The 19752-nt window shown below is 59.2% G+C and overlaps 1 protein-coding gene across 4 annotated transcripts in view; it reads left to right on the top strand.

The window, feature by feature from the left end:
* Positions 1 to 19752, top strand: part of PKD1 (polycystin 1, transient receptor potential channel interacting) — a 46879-nt gene continuing 27127 nt past the window's right edge. For 3 of the 4 annotated variants that reach the window (XR_008427286.2, XM_053928017.2, XM_053928012.2), the window contains exons 1-10: positions 1 to 412; positions 14989 to 15060; positions 15181 to 15252; positions 15493 to 15662; positions 15938 to 16609; positions 16729 to 16912; positions 17684 to 17904; positions 18241 to 18356; positions 18773 to 18899; positions 19248 to 19495. Coding sequence is in view for 3 of the 4 variants with exons in the window: in XM_053928017.2 (XP_053783992.1) it covers positions 207 to 412; positions 14989 to 15060; positions 15181 to 15252; positions 15493 to 15662; positions 15938 to 16609; positions 16729 to 16912; positions 17684 to 17904; positions 18241 to 18356; positions 18773 to 18899; positions 19248 to 19495 (2088 nt within the window). In the remaining variant the exon portion in view is untranslated. The remainder of the gene's footprint in view (positions 413 to 14988; positions 15061 to 15180; positions 15253 to 15492; positions 15663 to 15937; positions 16610 to 16728; positions 16913 to 17683; positions 17905 to 18240; positions 18357 to 18772; positions 18900 to 19247; positions 19496 to 19752) is intronic. The other variant, XM_053928018.2, reaches the window with a different exon arrangement.

Below are 19752 nucleotides of genomic sequence, written 5' to 3'. Positions count from 1 at the left end.
GCCGCACGGCAGCGCGAACGCGCGAGCGGGCGGCGTTGGACGGTGCGCGCGGCCGGGCCCGAGCGAGGAGCGGGCGTCGCTCAGGCAGACAGGCCACAGCTGCCCCTGGGTCCCGTCCCGCCATGCCATCCGCGGGCCCCGCCTGAGTCGCGGCCGCCAGCGCCGGGCGGGCTCGGGGTCGGGGCCATGAGCTCGCTACCCTGACGATGCGGCCAGCCCGCCTGGCACTCGCCCTGGGCCTGGGCCTGTGGCTCGGGGCGCTGGCGGGGAACCCCGGGCGCGGCTGTGGGCCCTGCGCGCCCCCTTGCCTCTGCATCCCCGCGCCGGGCGCCGCCTGCCGCGTCAATTGCTCCGGCCACGGACTGCGGACGCTGGGGCCCCCGTTGCACATCCCAGCGGACGCCACCGCGCTGTGAGTAACTAGCCGCCCCGCAAAGCGGGCCGGGCGGTTGCCATAGCGCCAGGCAGGCGTGAGGACCTTGTGGGGCAGTGCGGGCCTAGCCGGGCGCTGGGCGTCTGGAGGCCTCCGCGCGCCTGCACCCTCCTGGGAGAGGCCCGGCCAGGCGCGCCGACGGCCTGGCGGGCCTCGCAGGGCGTGGGCGCGTCCCCGGCCTCTAGAAGGGGAAACGGAGTGCGGGCCAGGCCTTTCCCAGGGCGAGGCTCCAGCGTAGTGAGGTCGGCCCGACTAAATAAGGAAAACCGGGAATCGCGGCCGGCTGTCAGCCTGCCTGGCGTGGGCCAGAGGGAAACAGAACAATCCCTGTTTCTGTGAAAACATAGACATCCCACCCGGTGGGGCTCTGCAAACGCAAGCTGATGGGGGGCCTGTGGCAGCGTGCGGGGGCGGGGTGGGGCGTTGTCTGAACAGAGTCTGCAAACACTTAAACGCTAATTAGAGACTAATAGGATTGTGCCTGGCGGATACGCAGCACCTGAGAGCCGAGAAGGGCCGGAGAAGGTGGAGAGCTCTGTGTGGGATGGCAGGAAGGCTTCCCGGTAGAGGTGCCTGGACAGGGATTTGATAGATGTGTAAGAATTAACCTGAAACTTAAAGATGGGCAGGAAGGTGTGTCCAGGGGAAGGGAGGAAGGAACCGTGTATGCAAAGACTTGGAGGCTGAACTTGGTTGTGTGTAGATGTGGGGTGCATCCCCAGTGTGGCAGCTGCAGGGAAAGTGTGAGGGAGGGCGGGCACCGTGGGAGGTGGGCAGGGGTCCTGAAGGGCCTCAAGTGTCCTGCCTAGGGCTCTGATGTTATCCTGGCAGTGGGGGGCTGGGGTTTAAAATGCCAAAAAGCTGTCAGGTTTGCATTTTGGAAGTAGTAATGAGTCAGCCTTTATGGATAGCTTGCCTTGAGTGAGGTCCTATGCCAAGTTCTGACTGTGGTTATCATGCTTAACCCTCACTCTAATCCTCTAAAGTGAAGGTACAGTGAAGATCCCCATTTTACAGATGAGGATGCAGGTGATGCAGTTTGTCCAAGCACAAGTACCAAGTAATAGCCAGTACGTGGCAGAGCTGGGTTTGACTGTGAGGTGCCCAGGATTCAGAGTTGGAATGAAAAGTTTGCAGTAGACCCAGATTTGCAGAGTTTTCCCTGGGGCTGGGGGCAGGCTCAGGGCCTGCTGATCCACACCCCTATGGCCCTGTTTGGATTTCTTGGGCACTTCCACGAACCTAAGGCAGGACTCCATCTCTCCTTGGCTGCAGGTTGTTAAATCCGGGGGTGGGTCCTGGCATTCAGTTTTGTAACATTGTTCCCTGGGTGACTCCAGCATGTAGCTGAGGTTGGATGTTATGGAGTGTGTGGGAAGTAGGGGTGTGCGCTTCTCCTTAATGGTCTAGCTGTTCTTGGGGCTTTGCCAGGTGGAATTGGGGGTAGGTTCTTCAGGGTCAGCCGGGAGCCATGGGGGCTGTGCTGGGCCTGTCATCTTGCTCCACGACCACTAAAGCATTTGCCGTCTTTGCTGTCTCTATGGAGATGAGCCTCCTGCCTGCCACCAGTGCTCACATAGTTGTATCGATCCACCCTACCCCTTATTTCTTGATGCTGTGGGTGAGATTACCTTCATCCCTGGTGGGCCTGGAGTTGCTGGGGATCTGGCCTGGCTCCTGCTGACTCATCTGAGCTGGCCTCTGGGAGCTGTCCCAGGAATAAACGATGCTGGTGGGTCCAAACTGCATCAGGGCACATGCTGAGGAGGCTCTCGGAGACAAGGATGGAGTCCAGGGCTGTTGCCTTGCATGTGTCCCTTTAGACTCTGCTTCTGGTTTTGGAGGTGTTGGGAGCTGGCGGCCTGGACCAGCCTGAGCTGGCAGGATTCCCAGGGTTGTTGGCCCCTCTGAGTGTGCGACAGTACCCTGGGAAGTAGGTGGACGGGGAATAGAGGAGACTTCATGCTCTTCTCTACATTCCCAAGCTGCTTCTATGAGATTTCCAGAGGCTGAGGGCAAGGACCCAGGGGAAATTGGGCCCTTGGGTACAGATGATAAGGCTCCTGCTGGTTTCCCATCTGCACTCCGTGGGCTGCTCCAGCCATTCTGCCTATCAACCCTTCAGACCCCCTCCTCAAGGAGAGGAAAATAGGTGAGTCTTCTCCAAAGAGTAGGGCCAAGCTTGGAGTAGCCAGCGAGCCTTTTGGGCGAGGGTATGCGTGTGCAGGGGACCCAGCAGCCTCCTCTGGGAGGTGTGGACCTGGTGCCTCTGTTACCAGTGTCTTGCAGCCACCCCTCTATCTGAGACTCCTTGGCCAGCCTGAGATGTGACAGGACAGTCAGGGCTAGAGTTAGGATCCTTGTGAGTCGGTGGCAGTCTGGCCCGTGTGGTACTCTCTGCTCCTGGGGCTCCAGGCCCCAGCCTTTCTTGGGTTAACCCATACTGCCTGGAGGTGGCAGCCTGAAAACCATGATGCCAGCAACATGCTGCTGCTCTACTTTGAAAGCGTTTCCCATGGAGAATTTGAAGGTATACAGAGGAAGAATAGGCTGGTGACCTTCATGGACTCACTGCCCTATGGCTTATCCTGCCTCCCCTCCCCCCGCAGTTTTTAAAAACAAATTCTGGCATCTGACTCTTTGATCTGTAAGCATTTTGGAGTGTACGGCAACACCACGATCGTACCTATGCCAGTGAGTGATTCCCCGATCCCGTTACAGGTCCAGTGTGTTCAGATTTTTGGCTGTCTCCGTTTGTTTTACTAATTTGAATTAGGATCCAAATAAGGTCCACACAGTGCAGTCTCTGTTGATGTGTAGGCTTCGCCTTCATTTCTTTTTTTCTTCATTTCTTCGTCTTCATTTCCTTGTGCAGTTCGTGGAGACTGGCCTCCACGGTGCCTGGTCTCTGTGCCGCCCCCGTGGCTCAGCCACTGTATCCCTCCGCCCTCTGGTTCCCATAGATCGATAGTTGGGTCCAGGGCTGCACTGTGTGGCGCGTCACATTTCAAGTGCTCTGGGGCCACTTACGGCCAGCAGTTACTGTGTTGGAAAGGAGAACACAAAGATGGAATGTTCACTACCACGGACACTTCTAGACGTGGCAGCGCTGCGGCTCTGGGTGTGGTCTTCCGGCCAGTTGGTTTCAGGTACGGGTGGCAATGGCCGAACAGCCCTCAGGTGTTGTGCGCCGCTCGCTCTGGCCCGGGCCCGCACTAGGTTTCCTGTGCTGTCTTGTGCGCGTTTCACGTCTGGGACTCGGCTAGGAACAGAGACTCAACAGGGACTTGGTTCACTGATTAAAATACTTGGGGGTCTTCTCAGGGTCCTCCGTTGGCTGGGAGCACTCAGGCCTCACACTTCCTCGCCTGTGGCACTAAGTAACAGGAGAGTGTGGGGGAGGCTCAGCCCCTGGTGTCTGCACCGGACATGTGTGTGCGGGAAGTGAGCGAAGCCCTGGACTTGGTCCTGGCCTAGTGTGTGTGTAGCATGTTGGGTGGCAGGTGCCACGTGTGTTGCTGGCTTAAGGGCTGGCCCGGACATGTGGAGGGCATGACTGTTATGTGCCAGCCCTGTGCAACGGGTCTTCCCGGACCACCTTTCTGAGGCTTAGTTATGAGGGAGCCAGTGTTGAACCAAAGACACAGATGATGAGGAGGGGGCCACTTTGGAGGGGCTACCTGGAAGGACCCCCCGGTGTAAGTGACATTGAAGTCAAGATTCAGTGTCTGCACAGTATTCATCCAAGGACTGGTGAGAGTATCCCAGACAGAAGGGATAGCTTGGCAGTCCCAGATGAAGGGGTGGGGGATGAGACAGCAGGTGGGGGGGAATGAAGGCCCTGGGAGGGAAGTGGCATGCTTGGCATCTTCTGGGAAGAACACTGGCTGCCGTGTGGAGACAGCAGGTACTGGGAGGACCTGCGCGTCCTGCACCCTCTCCCGGTCTCCCCCTCACGCTCCCCGCACTGCACACGACAGCTGGCACTTGGGAAATCAGACTCTGAATGTGTGTGTAATGTTCGTGTCCTGATGAGACACAGTGCAAATTTGCCAGAACCATGGACAGGAGGGCACATACGCCTCCGTTTGTGGTCCCCTGAACGGGGGCTGCGGGGTGGAAAACATGCACATCACCTGTCTAATGAGGGCGTCGTGGCCGGAGTATGCAGGAGCCGGCAGAAGTAAGCCTGTTTGAGTGTGGTTGGTAGGGGAATAATATGGGTGTAAGAATTTATAGCTTTAATTTGAACATTCACCTAAGATGTCATGGTGTGCTTGAGTGTGATATTGTTATGATACAGAATTCCATGCTTATGACTTTGTAATAAAAGATTTTTGTTATAAAAAAGGGGCATTATATTTGCTGGGCCCTGTATAAAACACCCTTATACCTTAATGCAACAAAGACAAATGACCCCAATTAAAAATAAGCAAAGGATTATCTCCAAAAAAGATACACGAATGACCAATCAGTGCGTGAATAGATGCCCAATGCCTAGCTTTCAGGGAAACACAAATCCATCCTCAGTGAGATTCACAGTGGGATCACTAACACCAAAAAGACAGACAATAAGGAGTATCAGTGTGGATGTGGAGAAATTGGAACTTCCCCCCACTGCTGGTGGGGGTGTAGAATGGAGCAGCCCTTCGGAAAACAGTTGGGCAGTGGCTCAGGAGAGTAAACATAGAGCTACCAGTCCCGGCTGGTGTGGCTCGGTGGATTGAGTGCCAGCCTACGAACGAAAGGGTCATGGGTTCTATTCCCAGTCAGGGCACATGCCTGGGTTACGGGCATGTAACCCAATGGGTCCCCAATGGGGGGTGTGCAACAGCCAACCACACATTGATGTTTCTCTCCGTCTTTCTCCCTCCTGTCCTTCTCTCTAAAAATAAATAAAATCTTAAAAAAACAAAACCAAAAACATAGAGCTCCCATAGGACCTAGCAGTTTTGCTTCCAGGTATCTACCCAAGGGGAATGAAAGATACGCCGTACGAAACCCTGTATACAAATGTTTATAGCAGCATCGTTCATAGTAGCCAGAGGTGGAAACAACTCAAACATCCATCAGCAGATGAATGGATGAGCAGAATGCGGCCCACTCATACCGCGGACTATCACTCAGCCGTAAACAGTGATGGAATACTGACGCACTATAATCACGGGTGAGTCTTAAAAACTCGGTGCTCAGTGAAAGAAGCCAGACACAAAAGGTCGCAGATGGAAGGACTCCACCGATATGAAACGGCCAGAACAGACAAAGCCATGGGCGCAGAACGCGGACTAGTGGCGTTTACAGCTCGCGCGGTGGCGGGAGTAGGGGACGATGGACGAGGAGTGTGGGTTTCTGTTTGGGGAGATGGAAATGTTCTGGAATTAGATGGTGCCGATGGTTGCAGAACCTGGAGAATCTACTAAACCACTGAATTCTATACTTTAGAAGGGTGAACTTCACAGTATGTGAATTATGTCTGCATTAAACAAGTCTCAGAAGAAAATGCCCAGGCTGGTGGCCCCCACCCACCACTGCCTCATCCTCTCCCACTGAGGCTGCCAAGCGCCACACTCCGTGCAGGCCCTTTCTGACCTTTATCTCATGGTGCCGCGCACAGTGCTGTGGAGGCGGAACCGTGCTTGCTCCCATTTTTCAGACCTGGACGTTAGTCTCCTGGAGGTCGAGTCACTTCCTGGGGTCACATGGCTGGAGTATTGCGGCAGAGAGGTGATTTCATCGGCGTGTTTTGGAGCATATCCCCACAACTTCATGCAGGGGCCTGGGGTACAGCACCAGCAACCTGGCTCATAAACCATAGAGAGGTGTTAGTGAGGGTGCCCCTGAGTGGGACCAGGTGGGCCCTGGGCTCAGGCCCCACCTACTTGCTTGGCCCAGCCCTTCCCACACAGACCTCCCTTGACCGTTCCTGTTCTGGTCCTTCCCACTGACTTGTTTGATTTTATGAGGGAGACGTGGGAGCTCAAGAGTAGGGGATTCAGGCCCTGGGTCACGTCCCAGCTCCTACATTTCCCGTGTGACCTTGCCTGAGTCACTCAGCATCTCTGAGCTTCAGTTTCCTCACCTGCAAAATGGGTGCCGGGAGCGGATTCATCTCAGAAGCGAGAGTGTGCGGTAGGGTACATCCATGGGGCTCAGTTGCCGGTGGTCCCGATGATTTTAACTGGTGCCAAAGTGGCCCCCTCCATCCTCCTTTCCGTGTCCTCAGAGCCCATTACTGTGTCCCCAAGCACTGGCCACCAGGAGATGGGCCCCTAGGACCGGTCCAGCTGCACAGCATATGACTCAAAAGCATGAGTAGAAGGGCCCCGAGCTGGCATGCGCGTGCCCGTGACGCTCTTGCTCAGACCGAATGCCAGAGCAGGCAGGAGAAATGCAGATGAGCCTGAGCGGGTAGGCTGCTGTACGCCCCTCGGCACCCAGGAGGGGAGACCTGTGTCCAGAAGCTCAGTCTGACCCCAGAGGTGCCTTCAACTCAGGACCACGAGCTACTGGGATTCATCACACCCAGCCTGGCACGCGCCTGTTGTGTTTTATCTCAGTTTTAAACCTTTGTTTTTTAGTTTAGTTTTTTGTTGTTGTTGTTAATCTTTACCTGAGAACATTTTTCATTGCTTTTTTGGGGGTGGATGGAGAGAGATCGAGAGAGAAAGGCATTGATTGGTTGACTCTTGTAGGCTCCCCAGCTGGGGATCAAACCTGCACCCTAGCTGTGCCCTGACGGATGATGCTCCAGCCAACTGAGCCACACCTGCCAGGGCTAAGCTTTTGGTTTCTTTTTCTTTTGTCTTTCTTTCTTCCTTTTTTCTTTCTTTCTTTTTCTTTTTTTTGGTCTGTGTTCGCTAAGCCTTTCTTTTCGATGGACTCGGGGGAGATGTGTAGCACCGCGCAGTTAGGGTGTGTGAACAGGGTGCTACGAACTCTCGTGTGCACCTCGTTTTGATGATTTGGTGGCCTTGGAACCTGCCTGCCTGTAAGCTGCTCACTGTCCCCCTGGCCCACTGTCCCTGCTGCTGCCTTGGCGGTCACACCCACACCCTTGTACTTTCACTGGGGGAGCTAACTGATGGGGTGCTTCCGGAGAGGGTGCATCTGGCCTCCCCCCTCCCCAGACTCAGTTTTCCTTTCCTCGCTTCCTGCAGGCTAGGCCTGCAGTCCCCCTCCAGCCCCCCCACCCCCCAACATGTGGTCAGGGCCAGGACATCTCCTGGTAGACTTCCTATTGGGACCTCCTTGTCCTGTCTTCCAAGGCTGTGCCTTGGAACCACCAGCATGTGACAACTGGCTGGGCTAGTGGGTACTGCCAGATGTGGTCCCACCCTCAGCCCCTCCCAGCTGCCCCTATGCCAGGTGGGCTGGGAGTGTGGAGACCCTGGCTGTGGTTTGGTTTCCAGTGAAGAAACCATTTTGGATGGAGATGGACATTTTCCTCTCTGGAACGTTGTGTGGTGGCCAGTGCCAGCAGTGAGAACCAGGGGGCCCAGCCCGCCAAACGCCGTGGAATGAAAACATCCCATTTCTTCTGCCACCGTCTAGGGTGGCGCGGTGTCTGGGCTTGGGCGCACTGGGGCCTGGCCCTGCGTGCCAGGCATCTGCGTCCCCAGCTGGCTGAGGCAGCAGGGGCACTGCCGGCAGAAAGGCGGCTGGAAAATGCGGCTCACGTCCTTTTTCCCTGGAACACCTCATTCTTTACTGCCTGGCAGCTGTCTCCGTCAAGGGGCCCGGAGGTGCCCAGCTGCTGAGACCAGGGAGGGGGCTGCATTTGGGGGCCAAGGTAGGCAGAGCTCTTCCTCTCCCTGAGGAGCCTGTGGACCCAGCCTGGCGACATGTGGCGTTCCCGGTGCTGGCAGCCCCTGTGCCCCGAATGTGCGGAGCCCCCTCCTGTAATTCTGTGGGGCCACCCTGGAAAGGGCTTTGTCCAAGGAAAAGCAGAGCCAGCTTTTCTTTCCAGCTGAGGTGGGGTATGAGGGCCAGGGCTCAGTGCAAGGCTAGAGCCACAGGGGATTCAGGGTTCTGTGCCCCCAAACTGCTCTGTGGCCCTGGCCTCAGGCCGCATCATGCCATTGGCCGTGCCCAGCAGCAGAGTGGACAGTGGGATTGCTGGAAAGCTAGAGGCCCTGTGCTGGCCCCCTGGCCAGGGTGGGGAGAAACCCATCTGCCTTTCTCCTTCACCCTTCAGTTTCTGAGGAGGTGATGGTAGGGGAGGGAGGTGGCCTTCCTGAGCCTCAGCGTTCCGATCTGTAAGGAGATAGTGTGGGCCCTGTTCTGGTTGGCTGACAGGCCCCGGTGCAGAGGAATGTACCAGTTGAGTGCAGTGCCTGGGGGGCCCGCAGGTGCTGGTCTTTTCTCCCCTGATCATGGAGGGGAGGCCCCAGCTCCCTACCTTCAGATGGAAGGGTGAGCCAGGCCCCTCTCCTGGACAGGCCCCCTCCTTCCCAGCCTCTGATCCCCCACCCTGGTCTGTTAATGCCCCAACAGTGGCTGATTTCCAGATGCTCCTCCTCTGGGCTGGGCTCTGTGGAGGATACCCCACATGTTCATCTCCTGCCTGAGGTTCCCCTCCCTATCACTGCCTGTGGTCCCAGGGGGGTCCTAGGCAGTTCGTGTCCCTGCACCAGATGCCCATGTCCCATCCTGGTGACAGTTCAGTAACGGGATGGCAAAGCTCCTGGAGGGAACCCCACAAACAACCTGTGAAATGGTCACTGCCTGCTGTTCCAGTGCCACGGCGCTGGGAGGCTGTGGAGGGTTCTCTCACGGACTTGCCCTCTAGTCTTCAAGGCTGAGACGCTCCCCCGCCCCCTTGCTGGTCCCCTGGACCCTGGTTTAGACCCTGGTGGGGATGGCAGCTTGGACATAGAGCCGAGGTGGGTCTGATGGGCCCTCCCTGCCCCTTTTCTCTGGTGGGCCTGCCCCCTGCTCACCACGTACCCCGCTGTCCCGCCCCAGTTCATCCTCTCCAAATGTTTTTCTTCAATTCAGTTCTCTCTCCTACACTTGAATTCATTAATTTAAACGTCACCATTTCCGGCCCTGGAAGCCAGCCTTACTCTCCATAAATAGAAGGGAATGAAAACAGAATGAGGTTATTAGACTCAAACTGGCGCAGATGTTGGGCTCCTGGATGCCTGACCCCCGTGCTGGAAGGAGCCAGTAGTGGGGTGTCAGGGTGGCACGTGGGTGGCACTGTCTGACCTGAGGGCTGGGGGGGTGGGCCGGGATCCCCCGAGGGCCCAGGCCCAACACTGTGGTCTTTCTTCCCTTCCACCTGGCCCTGGCTCCCAGGGCCCTTGTTTGGCATTCCCACTGCTTGGCTGAGAAGAACCTGTTTCTCCCCAGAGCCTGTGGGGCCTTCAGGGAGAGGGTGGCTGGCTTAGCAGGGCCCAGTGAGGCTCTGACTCCAGGCGCCCTGAGCGCTCGGGCTGGAGGGAGGAGCGTAGGCCTTGTGCCCTGGATGGGGAGTAGGTGCCTTCTCTCACTGCCCACTGTGCTGTTCTGTGTTGCCAGAGGGAGGAGGCAGCTGCTGGCCTGGGAGGAGCAGGTTACATAATGTGCAGGCGGCCCCTCCGGAACCCATTCCCCTCAAGCCCAGTATCCACTGCATGGGCCAGCACTGGGGTTGGGGTGCTGGGCCAGGGCCTGGCACTCACCCCCGCCACTGATCACATGTGTCTGGAATGTGCAGATGTTTCCTTGGGGGCTCCGGCTGGCCCCCAGACCTCGCCCGGCATCTGGACTGGGGAACTCTAGACTGGGGAGCAGGCACCCAGGCCACTCCCCTCCTTGGCAGAGGAAGAAACTTAGGCAGTTCTGGGCTGTTTCCTGGCTTGTCTGGGGGCTTTGTTTCCTCGGCTCTAAAAGGGACTGCCCTTGGAGCCATCCAGGGAACACTCCAGACCCGCTGTCACTCAAACTTCCTTCCATCTCTTCCTGCTGGGGCCCTGGGACTCCTTCCCCTCCCTTTCTTCTCCCCTCTCTCCCTTCCCTCCCTGCCTCTGCTGCAAGGCCTGGGATGTGAGTGGGGGCAGAGCCCTATATGGGGAGGGCAGCGGGAGCTGCCTTTGTCCATGGGACAGGGGCCCTCGGTATCCTCTGCTCTGCACCTCCAGCTTGGCGGTGGAAGCAGGGATCTCCCCCTGCCTTCCCACACCTTGCTCTAGCTCTTGCTTGGAACAGGAAAGACAAGAACCAGAGGCATGAGGCTGTGCCGCTGGGTACCCAGACCTGAAGATGAGGATGCAAGCCCAGGGAAGGCTGGTGGCACCGGGTTTGAGAATGTCTGATCTGGAAGGCAGGGGGAGTTGGGGCTACCCCTGCATGGGGACAGGCTGGGGTCCTCAGTGACTGATGGGGTAGGAGAAGGAGGGCCTAGGTGTGTAGAGTAGACCAGGAATCTTCCCTTCTCCTCCAACACACTTGCCTTCTTGGAATAGGAGAGGGGACAGCTGAAGGGATGGGCTGGAAGTGAGTCCCCATCTCTATGGGGTTTATATTCAGTGCTGCAGGCAGTGGGGGCCCCTCCCATCCCTATCCCTGGTGCCTAGGAAGGTGACACATGTCTTGTGCTGTTACAGGTATGTGCCTGTTCCCAGGTCACCCCTTTCCCCCACCCTAGCTGGCCAGATCTGTCCAGCCTTGGCATCCCTGCAAGTTGCTGGCTCGGGGTTTGCAGGGACCTGGGAGGGTCCAGTTGGCTCAGAGGGTGGGCTCTGCTTGGACGGCCTGGGAACTCTCAGGGTGCTGCTGTCCAGCCAGGCTGATGGCTCTCCTCCTGTGGGGCTGGCCGCTGCCCTGCTTGGCCAGCCTCTGCTGCTTCTGCCCACTGTGTGGGCTCCTGTAGGCGGCTCCTGGGGCCTGCTGTGTCCTGTCAGTACCCCCCCCCATGTCACTCTCCCCCCACTTTTACAGGACTGTAGGGGAACCATGTGGGGGCAGGGAGTCAAACTTCGATGACATCACCTGGGGGTGCAGAGGAAGCCTAGGGCCTGGAGAGGGGATGGGGCTGGCCCGTGGCCTTGGTGTTCTCCCAGAACACTGATGGCGAAAACAGATGCAGATGTGGGAAGTGGCTGTGCAGGGCTGCAGGGCTGTGGGGCTGGGTGAGGGCTCTACCCATGTCCCCTTCCAGTGACCCTCCCCCACTCCAGTATCCTCTCTGCTGCAGTTCTTCCCAGTGTTCTCTGAGGGCAGAGGTAGGGGGCACTGCCCACTGTGCACCCTAGCAGAAAGCGTGTGCCCCCTCTATGGCTCCCAGACCCACTTTTTAAAGAAGTTTATTGATTTGAGAGACAGAGAGAAGCATCTATTTTTTGTTCCACTTATTTATGCATTCATTGTTTGCTTCTTGTATGTGCCCTGACCAGAGATCAAACCCACAACTTTGGTGTATTGGGATGATGCTTCCACCACCTGAGCTACCCAGCCAGGGCCCAGACCCACTTCTAAATGAATATCTGGGTGTGTGTGCCTGGTGGCAGCTGCCGGACTGAAAGGAAGAAGGCTCCTCTCACCCCCGTGTGGGAGGGGGCGGGGAAACTAGGCTCAGGTGGGGAGAGCAGAGGTGACCCTGGCCCCTGGCCCCCAGAGGCCTCTGCTCCTGGAGTTCGTGGAATCCACACTCTGGGCACAGGCCCCTGTCCCACAGCCTTTGGGGGAAACAGACTGGCATGTGCAAGCACACCCCGCCATTTCCAGATGGGAAACCTCAAGTCTCGGTGAGGGTAGTGTGACACCTCACGCACATGAGCTAGGGCAGGGATCTGAGCCTGAGCCACAGTGCCAGTTCTGGAGTGGGGGGCCTCGCTGCCCTGAGCTCCTTGGCTGGAGTGGCTCCTGACCACCCTTGCCCTCCCCTTGCCACCCGCTCCCCTCTGAAGCCCTGTCTCCTGGCCCCATGTCCTGCCTCAGCCCCTGCCCCAGGCCCGCTTGGGCAGCCTGTCCCCTCTGCACGGAAGCCTCCACACCCCATTTCTCCCCCTTCAAGAACAGAATGAGAGTGGGAAACCTAGGGTACCTGCCTGCTCTTGAGAATAGGTGTGACTCTGCACTACCTTCCAGCACTTTTTTTTTAATTTTAGTGTAATCTTTATTATTATCATTATTATTTTCCCACCCGCGCTTTCTTTAGTTCTCAGTTTGACCAGTTGCAGGGAGGGGGGCTGCCTTTCGCACCTGTGTTTCTCCTGCCACTGTGTGCTGAGGGGGCCCCGAGCCACACCTGCTGGTGGGCTTAGGGCTCTCAAATTAGAAATCATGTCCTATGTCACAGGTGAGGGAAGGAAGTTCGAGCCTCTTGCTCGAGTGGCTACACTGGTTCCCAGAGCAGCCAGGCTCTCGGGGTGGCAGCCTGCCTGCGTGAGCTGGCACCTGTGGTGCCATTTGACCTTGCTGGGAAGAGAGCCTTGCCAAATTAGGTGTCCTGGCATCCTGCCTGGTTGGGCCACTTGGTCAGAGCAGTGATGGGGCTGCTATGGGTCTTCTGGCGGAAGCCCCACCCCGGCCTGGTCCCCACAGGAGCTCTGACCCCCTGGTGCCTCCCCTGCCCTATCGGACCCCAGCCCAGTCTTGCAGAGGTTCCGCCGCCGGGAGGACCGGCCTGTCTTCCGCCGGCCTGGCCCATCTGACCGGGTTTGAGGTTTCTCTCAGGTTTTCTTGTGGAGCCCCTGATTCACTGCAGGGCCATGGGTTCGCTCACCTGCTGCCCGTACCCTCCTACTGAGGCTGCTCGTGGCCGGCCTCCCCACCCCAGGCAGGATGAGGCCAGCATCAGTTGAGTTCATGTCCATGTGCCACCTTCTCATGGCGTCCCTGGATGGCTACTGTACTTTGCAGAGAGCGAGAGAGACCAGGTTCCCGGGGTTGGCTGATTGCATCCACAGTCCACTTCCCCACATTGCCTTAGTGGAAGCCACAGGGGACAGGAGCCCCTCTGGGCCTGGCTCCCTACATTGGCCACTCAAAGGCCAGCGGTGTGCCCCCGAAAGCTCTGTAGGTAGCCCCCTGGCTATGTTGGGAGCCAGGCTAGTAGGAGCAGCCTAGTTAAGACCCAGCCCCCAGCCCCTTCCTTGGTAAGTAGCCAGTGTTTGAGTATGGGTGGCCGTTGGGTCTTCGGGGAGGGGCAGTGGTCAGTGTTTGGGGTGGGGGTATTTCCTGAGCCTGGTTCCAGAGCTGGTCTGTGTCATTGTGAGCCAGGCAGAGGGACTGTGCCAGTCACCCGGCCTGCCAAGCCCTGGGACCCTGTCTCCCCCTCAACTCTGTGTCTGTGGGGGCCTGGACTGGCACTTGGCGCCTCAGCTGCCAGGAGGACCTTGTTTCACATCAGCAGCTCTTACTAAGCTCCTGCTGTGTTCGGAGCAGGCTGGAGAAAGCAGGTCCCATTCCAGAGGGTGGCCGATGGAAGCTGGGCTTTGGGACACCCTCCCTCCCCCGGGCTGCCATGGGAGCTTGGATAGGAGGGGTCTTGGAGGCAGGGCAGGCGCAGGGATGGGGGTTTGGACCAGGCTACAGCTGGGGTAGGGTGAGGGAGGCTGGGTGTTTTAGGAACTGGGTTGGCAGGCCTGGAGGTGGCATTGATGGACACCCCTGTCGCTGCATGTCATTGGTGGGAAGACAGGGCCGATGAGAGGCATTTTGAGACGTCAGAGGGCAGAGGCTTAGGGGTGGGAGGCCTAGGCCTCATTCATTCAGAGTCTGTGGCCAGAGGTGCCCACTGAGTCTGGGTGGTCCACGGGTCCCCCACTCAGGAGGGGGATAGGCAGGGGCAACTGTGACCTCTGCTGGTGGGCTGGGAGGGGACGTGGGATTGGGGGCTAAAGAATGCGCCCGGTTTTGTCAGTCCCGACTTTCTTTGCACGGATTCTGGTGGCACCACAGCCAATTTCAGGAGGTCCTCTTGCTTTCCTCGGCCAGCACGTCCACTCCTCCGTGCGCAGCGCGGTTTAACACAGTGTTGGCCCGTCACAGCTTGTCTGGACGGTTCTTGCCCGGCCTCGCTTCTCATTGAGCCTCTGTGTTATCTTGGTGACTGTGTGGGGTTTTCACTGAGGTCGTGTTAACCTTGAGGTTGAACATGGGCCGTCACCATCACTGTGGTGCTGTGCCGCCCACGGGGCCCTTCCCTGTTCATCTGGCCTGTGTGCCCCACTGTATCTCAGGGACATTCAGAGGCCTCTGCAGCTGGCAGCTGGGCCCCTGGCCCTGGAGACCCCTGGACTGCCCTGGTGTGTCCCAAACCCTGTGTGGAGGGGATGAAGTCTGCCCTCCGTGGTGTGGGATGGCCTTGCTGGGCCTGGGATGGGGAACTAGGTGAGGGAAGTGGGGCAGGGCACGGAGGGAGGGCTGAGAGCTCCAGCCCTTTCCTGGCTTGGTTTTTCCAGATGCAAGTTCATTCCAATTCTCCACTGTGGCCCTGGGAATAGGGAGCTTGGAGGGTGGGAGGCCACAGCTTGGGGGTACTGGGGAGCTTCCAGGGATGGGCCTGGGATTGGCTTTGCGCCCTACCTAGGAGTCCAGTGTTGACTCGTGGCCTCTTCGCTCCCCAGAGACGTTTCCCACAACCTGCTCCGGGTGCTGGACGCCAGGCTCCTGGCGAATCTCTCAGCGCTGACAGAGTTGTGAGTGTCCCCTTTGGCTTGGCTGTGGGACCCAACGGGGTGGGCAGGTGGCAGCAGCTTGTCACCATGTGGTTATGGGAGCATCCCTCAAACCCTGCTGAATCTCTCCTTTTCTTTCAGGGACATAAGCAACAATAAGATTTCTACATTAGAAGAAGGAACATTTGCTAATTTATTTAATTTAAGTGAAATGTAAGTTGCATTATTTTTGGTGGGTTTCAGTGGCTGGGCTCCCGGTCCCCCAACAGCACCCTGCCCTCCTGGCCTGGCCTTTGTACCAGCTTCCTAGTTTGAGACCAGGTGCCGAAGGCTATCCCCGGGGAAGTGGGAGGCTGTACTTGTCGGGGGCCCCAGACCCTTCCTCAAGGCCAGGCCTGGCTGCCCACACCTACCAAACCACGCGCTGAGCACTTGGCCGTGCCCTTCCCACAGAAACCTGAGTGGGAACCCATTGGAGTGTGACTGTGGTCTAGCTTGGCTGCCACGCTGGGCAGAGGAGCAGCAGGTCCGTGTAGTGCAGCCAGAAGCGGCTACTTGTGCAGGGCCTGGCCCCCTGGCTGGCCTGCCCCTCCTCCGAGTCCCTATGTCTGACAGCGGCTGTGGTGAGTGTGGGTGGGGCAGGGCCAGCTCAGTCCTTCCCTGCGGGACAGCCCTGCTAGGCAGGGACCCCGCAGGTGCTCAGGGTCGTCAGCCTGGGTGGGTGGTGGGCAGTACATAGGGACCTGGGGCACAGGGCTGAGACAGACTGACTGGGTCAGGCAGGCCCTCTGGACCGGGAGTCAGTGCGGGTGGGATGGGGGGAGACCGGCCGTGGGGCTGGGTGGGATGGTCTGGGATCTGGAATGGGGGCCGAGAGGCAGCCATCTGCCCTTTCCAGGTGAGAAGTACATCGCCTGCCTCCCTGACAACAGCTCAGGTGCTGTGGTGCTGGTGGCCTTCTCAGCTGCCCGTGAAGGTCCGCTGGTGCCTGAGGCCTGCAGTGCCTTCTGCTTCTCGACTGGCCAGGGCCTCGCAGCCCTCTCGGAGCAGGGCCACTGCCTGTGTGGGGCTGCCCATCCCCCCAACATCTCCTCTGCCTGCCTACCCTTCTGTTCCAGCCCCCCACTATCCCCTGCCCCTGTCTGTGGAGGCCCCACCCTCCTCCAGAATGTTTTCCCTGCCTCCCCAGGGGCTGCCCTGGTGGGGCCCCAAGGACCCCTGGCCTCTGGCCAGCCAGCAGCCTTCCATGTCACTGCCTTGCTGCCCATCAGCTCCACACGCTGGGACTTTGGCGACAGCTCCCCCGAGGTGGACACTGCTGGTTCTGCTAGCACTCACCGCTATGTGCTGCCCGGGCGCTACCACGTGACAGCAGTGCTGGCCCTGGGGGCTGGCTCAGTCCGGCTGGGAACAGAGGTGCAGGTGCAGGCGGCTCCTGCTGCCCTGGAGCTCACGTGTCCAGTCTCGGTGCACAGCGATGAGACCCTCGAGCTTGGCATCCGAAATCTTGGCGGCTCAGGCCTTGAGGCCACCTATCGCATTATGTTCCTGGGCGAGGAGCCAGCCCAAGGTGGGGGCCTCCCTGGGCCCGGGTCACCACTGTTCCTCACCCCAGGGTCAGGGGTGGGTGGAGCAGAGTCCCAGGTGGGCACACATTAATGGCCCCTCTCTCTCCCCGCCGGCCCCCAGTGGTGCATCCGCTGTGCCCCTCCGACACCGAGATCTTCCCTGGTAATGGGCACTGCTACCGCCTGGTAGCGGAGAAGGCAGCCTGGCTTCAGGCACAGGAGCAGTGCCGGGCCTGGGCTGGGGCCGCCCTGGCCATGGTGGACAGTCCCGCCATCCAGCACTTCCTGGTTTCCCGGGTCACCAGGTGCCTGCCCCCACCCCTGAGAGGCGGGGAGGTTGGGGGTTGGGGGCAGAGCACTGCTGGAGGGTAGAGCCTGAGACTGTCAGGGGACAGGTGGGAGTGGCTGGTGATGGGGGAGGGGGCGGAGGCCAGATCCTTACCTCCCGGGTTCCCTGTGTGGGAAGAGCCCAGCTGGACTGTGAAATCACACCCTAGACATCCTCAGTGTGCAGAAGGGGAACCGAGGTCCAGAGTGGTCAAGGCCCTTGCCCCACCGGTTAACATGCTTGATCCAGGTGCCTGCCTCCGACTATAGCACTTCATTTCCCTCTCTGTGTTTGTCCCTGTCCCTCTGCCTGTCCCTGTGTCTGTCTCTCTATGTGTCCATCCCTATCCCTATATCTATAATCCCTTCCTCCAAGAGGGTCTTCCTGCCTTGGCAGAGCCGTGGGGAATAGCCCTTTGGGGACAGATCTGTGGGTGTCTTGGTCCCCACATGCTGTACCCTGGGCCTCCCCGCAGGTTGCAGAGCAGGTCTGATTGAAGCGGGGCTTCCTTGGCTGGGCTTCTAGCCCCATGGCCTGGGTGTCTGCGTGAGCGCTGCTGGGGGCCTTGCTCTCCGGGTCATGTCTCTAAGCCTCGGGTTTCTCATCTGGAAAGCAGGAGCAGGGTCAACCCCCTGAGGGGCTGCTGTGAGAAGCCTGCCCCCAGAGGGGATGAATGGAGGGGCACCTGTCTTTGGGGAGCCCCCCACCCCCACCCCCGCCTCCCGGTCCTCACTCTCCCCATCTGCAGGAGCCTGGACGTGTGGATCGGCTTCTCGGCTGTGGAGAGCACTGAGGCAGGCCCATTGCCTCGGGGCGAGGCCTTCAGCCTGGAGAGCTGCCAGAACTGGCTCCCCGGGGAGCCACACCCCGCCACGGCAGAGCGCTGTGTGCGGCTGGGGCCTGCCGGGCAGTGCAACACGGACCTGTGCTCCGCACCGCACAGCTACGTCTGTGAGCTGCGCCCTGGAGGTGCGCCGGGGCGGCTGGGGTGCTGGGGAGTGCCTTCTGCCCTGAACCAGGACAGCTAACCCCCCAAACACACAGTCTCATGGCTACCCCAGAGCTCCTCCTACCCTTGGCCAGGACAGTGCTCCCTCCACGTCCCCACAGCCTCCTTTCTTAGCTGGTCAGTGTTTAGGTGTTTGCTGAGCACCTACTGCTGTCCTGGGTGGGCCTGCACTGAAGGAAACAGACAAAGATGGAGGGAGCTGGGGGCTCCCACCAAGTGGCTCAGTCCTGCCCTGGCCCCCGACACTGTCCTCTTCGGCCTGGGACCAGAACCTCATTGCACACTTGCCACCCTAGGCCCTGTGTGGGATGCGGAGAACTTCCTCGTGGGGGCGTCCAGCGGAGACCTGCAGGGACCCCTGAGTCCCCTAGCACAGCAGGAGAGCCTCTCTGCCCCCCGGGAGCCTGTAGAGGTAGGCCAGCCAAGGTCCTGCCCCCTGACGCAGCCTGGGGGTCACCAGACCACCCTACTCTGGCTGCTGTGTCTCTTTAAAAAAACAAGCTGCCTTTTTAATGTCCCGTGTGCCCCGTAAAGATGTTTTAGGAAACCTGCTGTTGTGCAGGGAGGAAAAGCCTCTGTCCTGGTATCTAGAACGCTCTGAGCTCCTGAGCCTTTTCTCTCTGTGTGGATTTAAAAACAACCACGTGCTGCTGCTCGCAGATGGCTTCGGCAGGACTTCCCCCCGAGCGAAACGTTTGTGGAGGGCCTGGTGAAGCCCCATCCGGGGGCTCCTTCCCCTCTTGGCCAGTGGGGGCTGAGGTCCAGGATCTGTGGAGCTGTGCGGTCCAGCCCCAAACCCCTGTCCTCGCGCCCCTCCCACTTCACCAGGTGATGGCGTTCCCTGGCCTGGGCCTGGGCCGCGCAGCCTTCCTCACCGCTGCAGAGTTTGCAACCCAGGAGCTTGGCCGACCCGCCCAGATGAGGCTGCAGGTGTACCGGCCCATGGAGGGAGCAGGTGGGACCCTGTTCTGGTGGTGGAGGGAGGTGGGGGGCTGGGGTAGCCTCTCTGCACTGCCATGTCTGCTCGTCCCTGGACCACCAGACTGGTCTCCAGCCTCAAGATGGACAGAGCGGGGTCCACAGGCACACTGACTCATGTCCGGGATCCCAAGGACAGATTGGAATAGGGCTTGCCTGGGTGGGGTTTCCTCCTGAGTCAGTCAGCTGGGCTGGTGTTGGGAGGGGAAGGGGAGTGATGGTGGGGGCCGGGAGCACGTTGCGGCAAGGCCTCAGGTAGTAGTAGGTGTCCTCGACTGCGGCCTGTTAGCACTTCGGACCTGTGACACATTGCCTCTCCTTGCAGGGGCCCCGGAAAACAGCAGCAAGCCTGAGAGTAGGTCCCTGGAGAACAGCACTGAGCCTGCTCCTGAGTGCATGCCAGAGGGTCTCTGGTGCCCCAGATCCAACATCTGTCTGCCACTGGACACCGCCTGCTACCCTCAGGCCTGTGCCAACGGGTCCGCGCCAGCGCTGGGGCTCCCAAGGGCCTCCTACACACTGTGGAAGGAGTTCCTCTTCTCTGTGCCTGCGGGTCCCCCTGCTCAGTACTCGGTGTGTGTCGCTGGCCCGGGTGCCGTCTGCCTCCCCCTCAGCCACCCGAGGTCTGGGCCTCCCCATTAAACACGGAGAAAATGCATATTCTTTGGCATAGCCCACTGGGTCCCTCAGCCCAGGCCCCTGCCCACCTCTGGCCTTGTCAGAGCCCTTATTCATCTCCCATGAGAAGCTCCTGCCCCAGGACCTTTGCACTTTCTGTGCTTTCTAAGGATGACTGTCTAATATCTCTTGGCTTGGCCGGCTCCTTCCTG

Source organism: Desmodus rotundus, chromosome 1 (genome assembly GCF_022682495.2).
Source record: "Desmodus rotundus isolate HL8 chromosome 1, HLdesRot8A.1, whole genome shotgun sequence".
NCBI classification, from domain to species: Eukaryota; Metazoa; Chordata; class Mammalia; order Chiroptera; family Phyllostomidae; genus Desmodus; species Desmodus rotundus.
The sequence above is the reverse complement of the archived record's forward strand: the minus strand, read 5'-3'. Positions and strand labels throughout refer to the sequence as shown.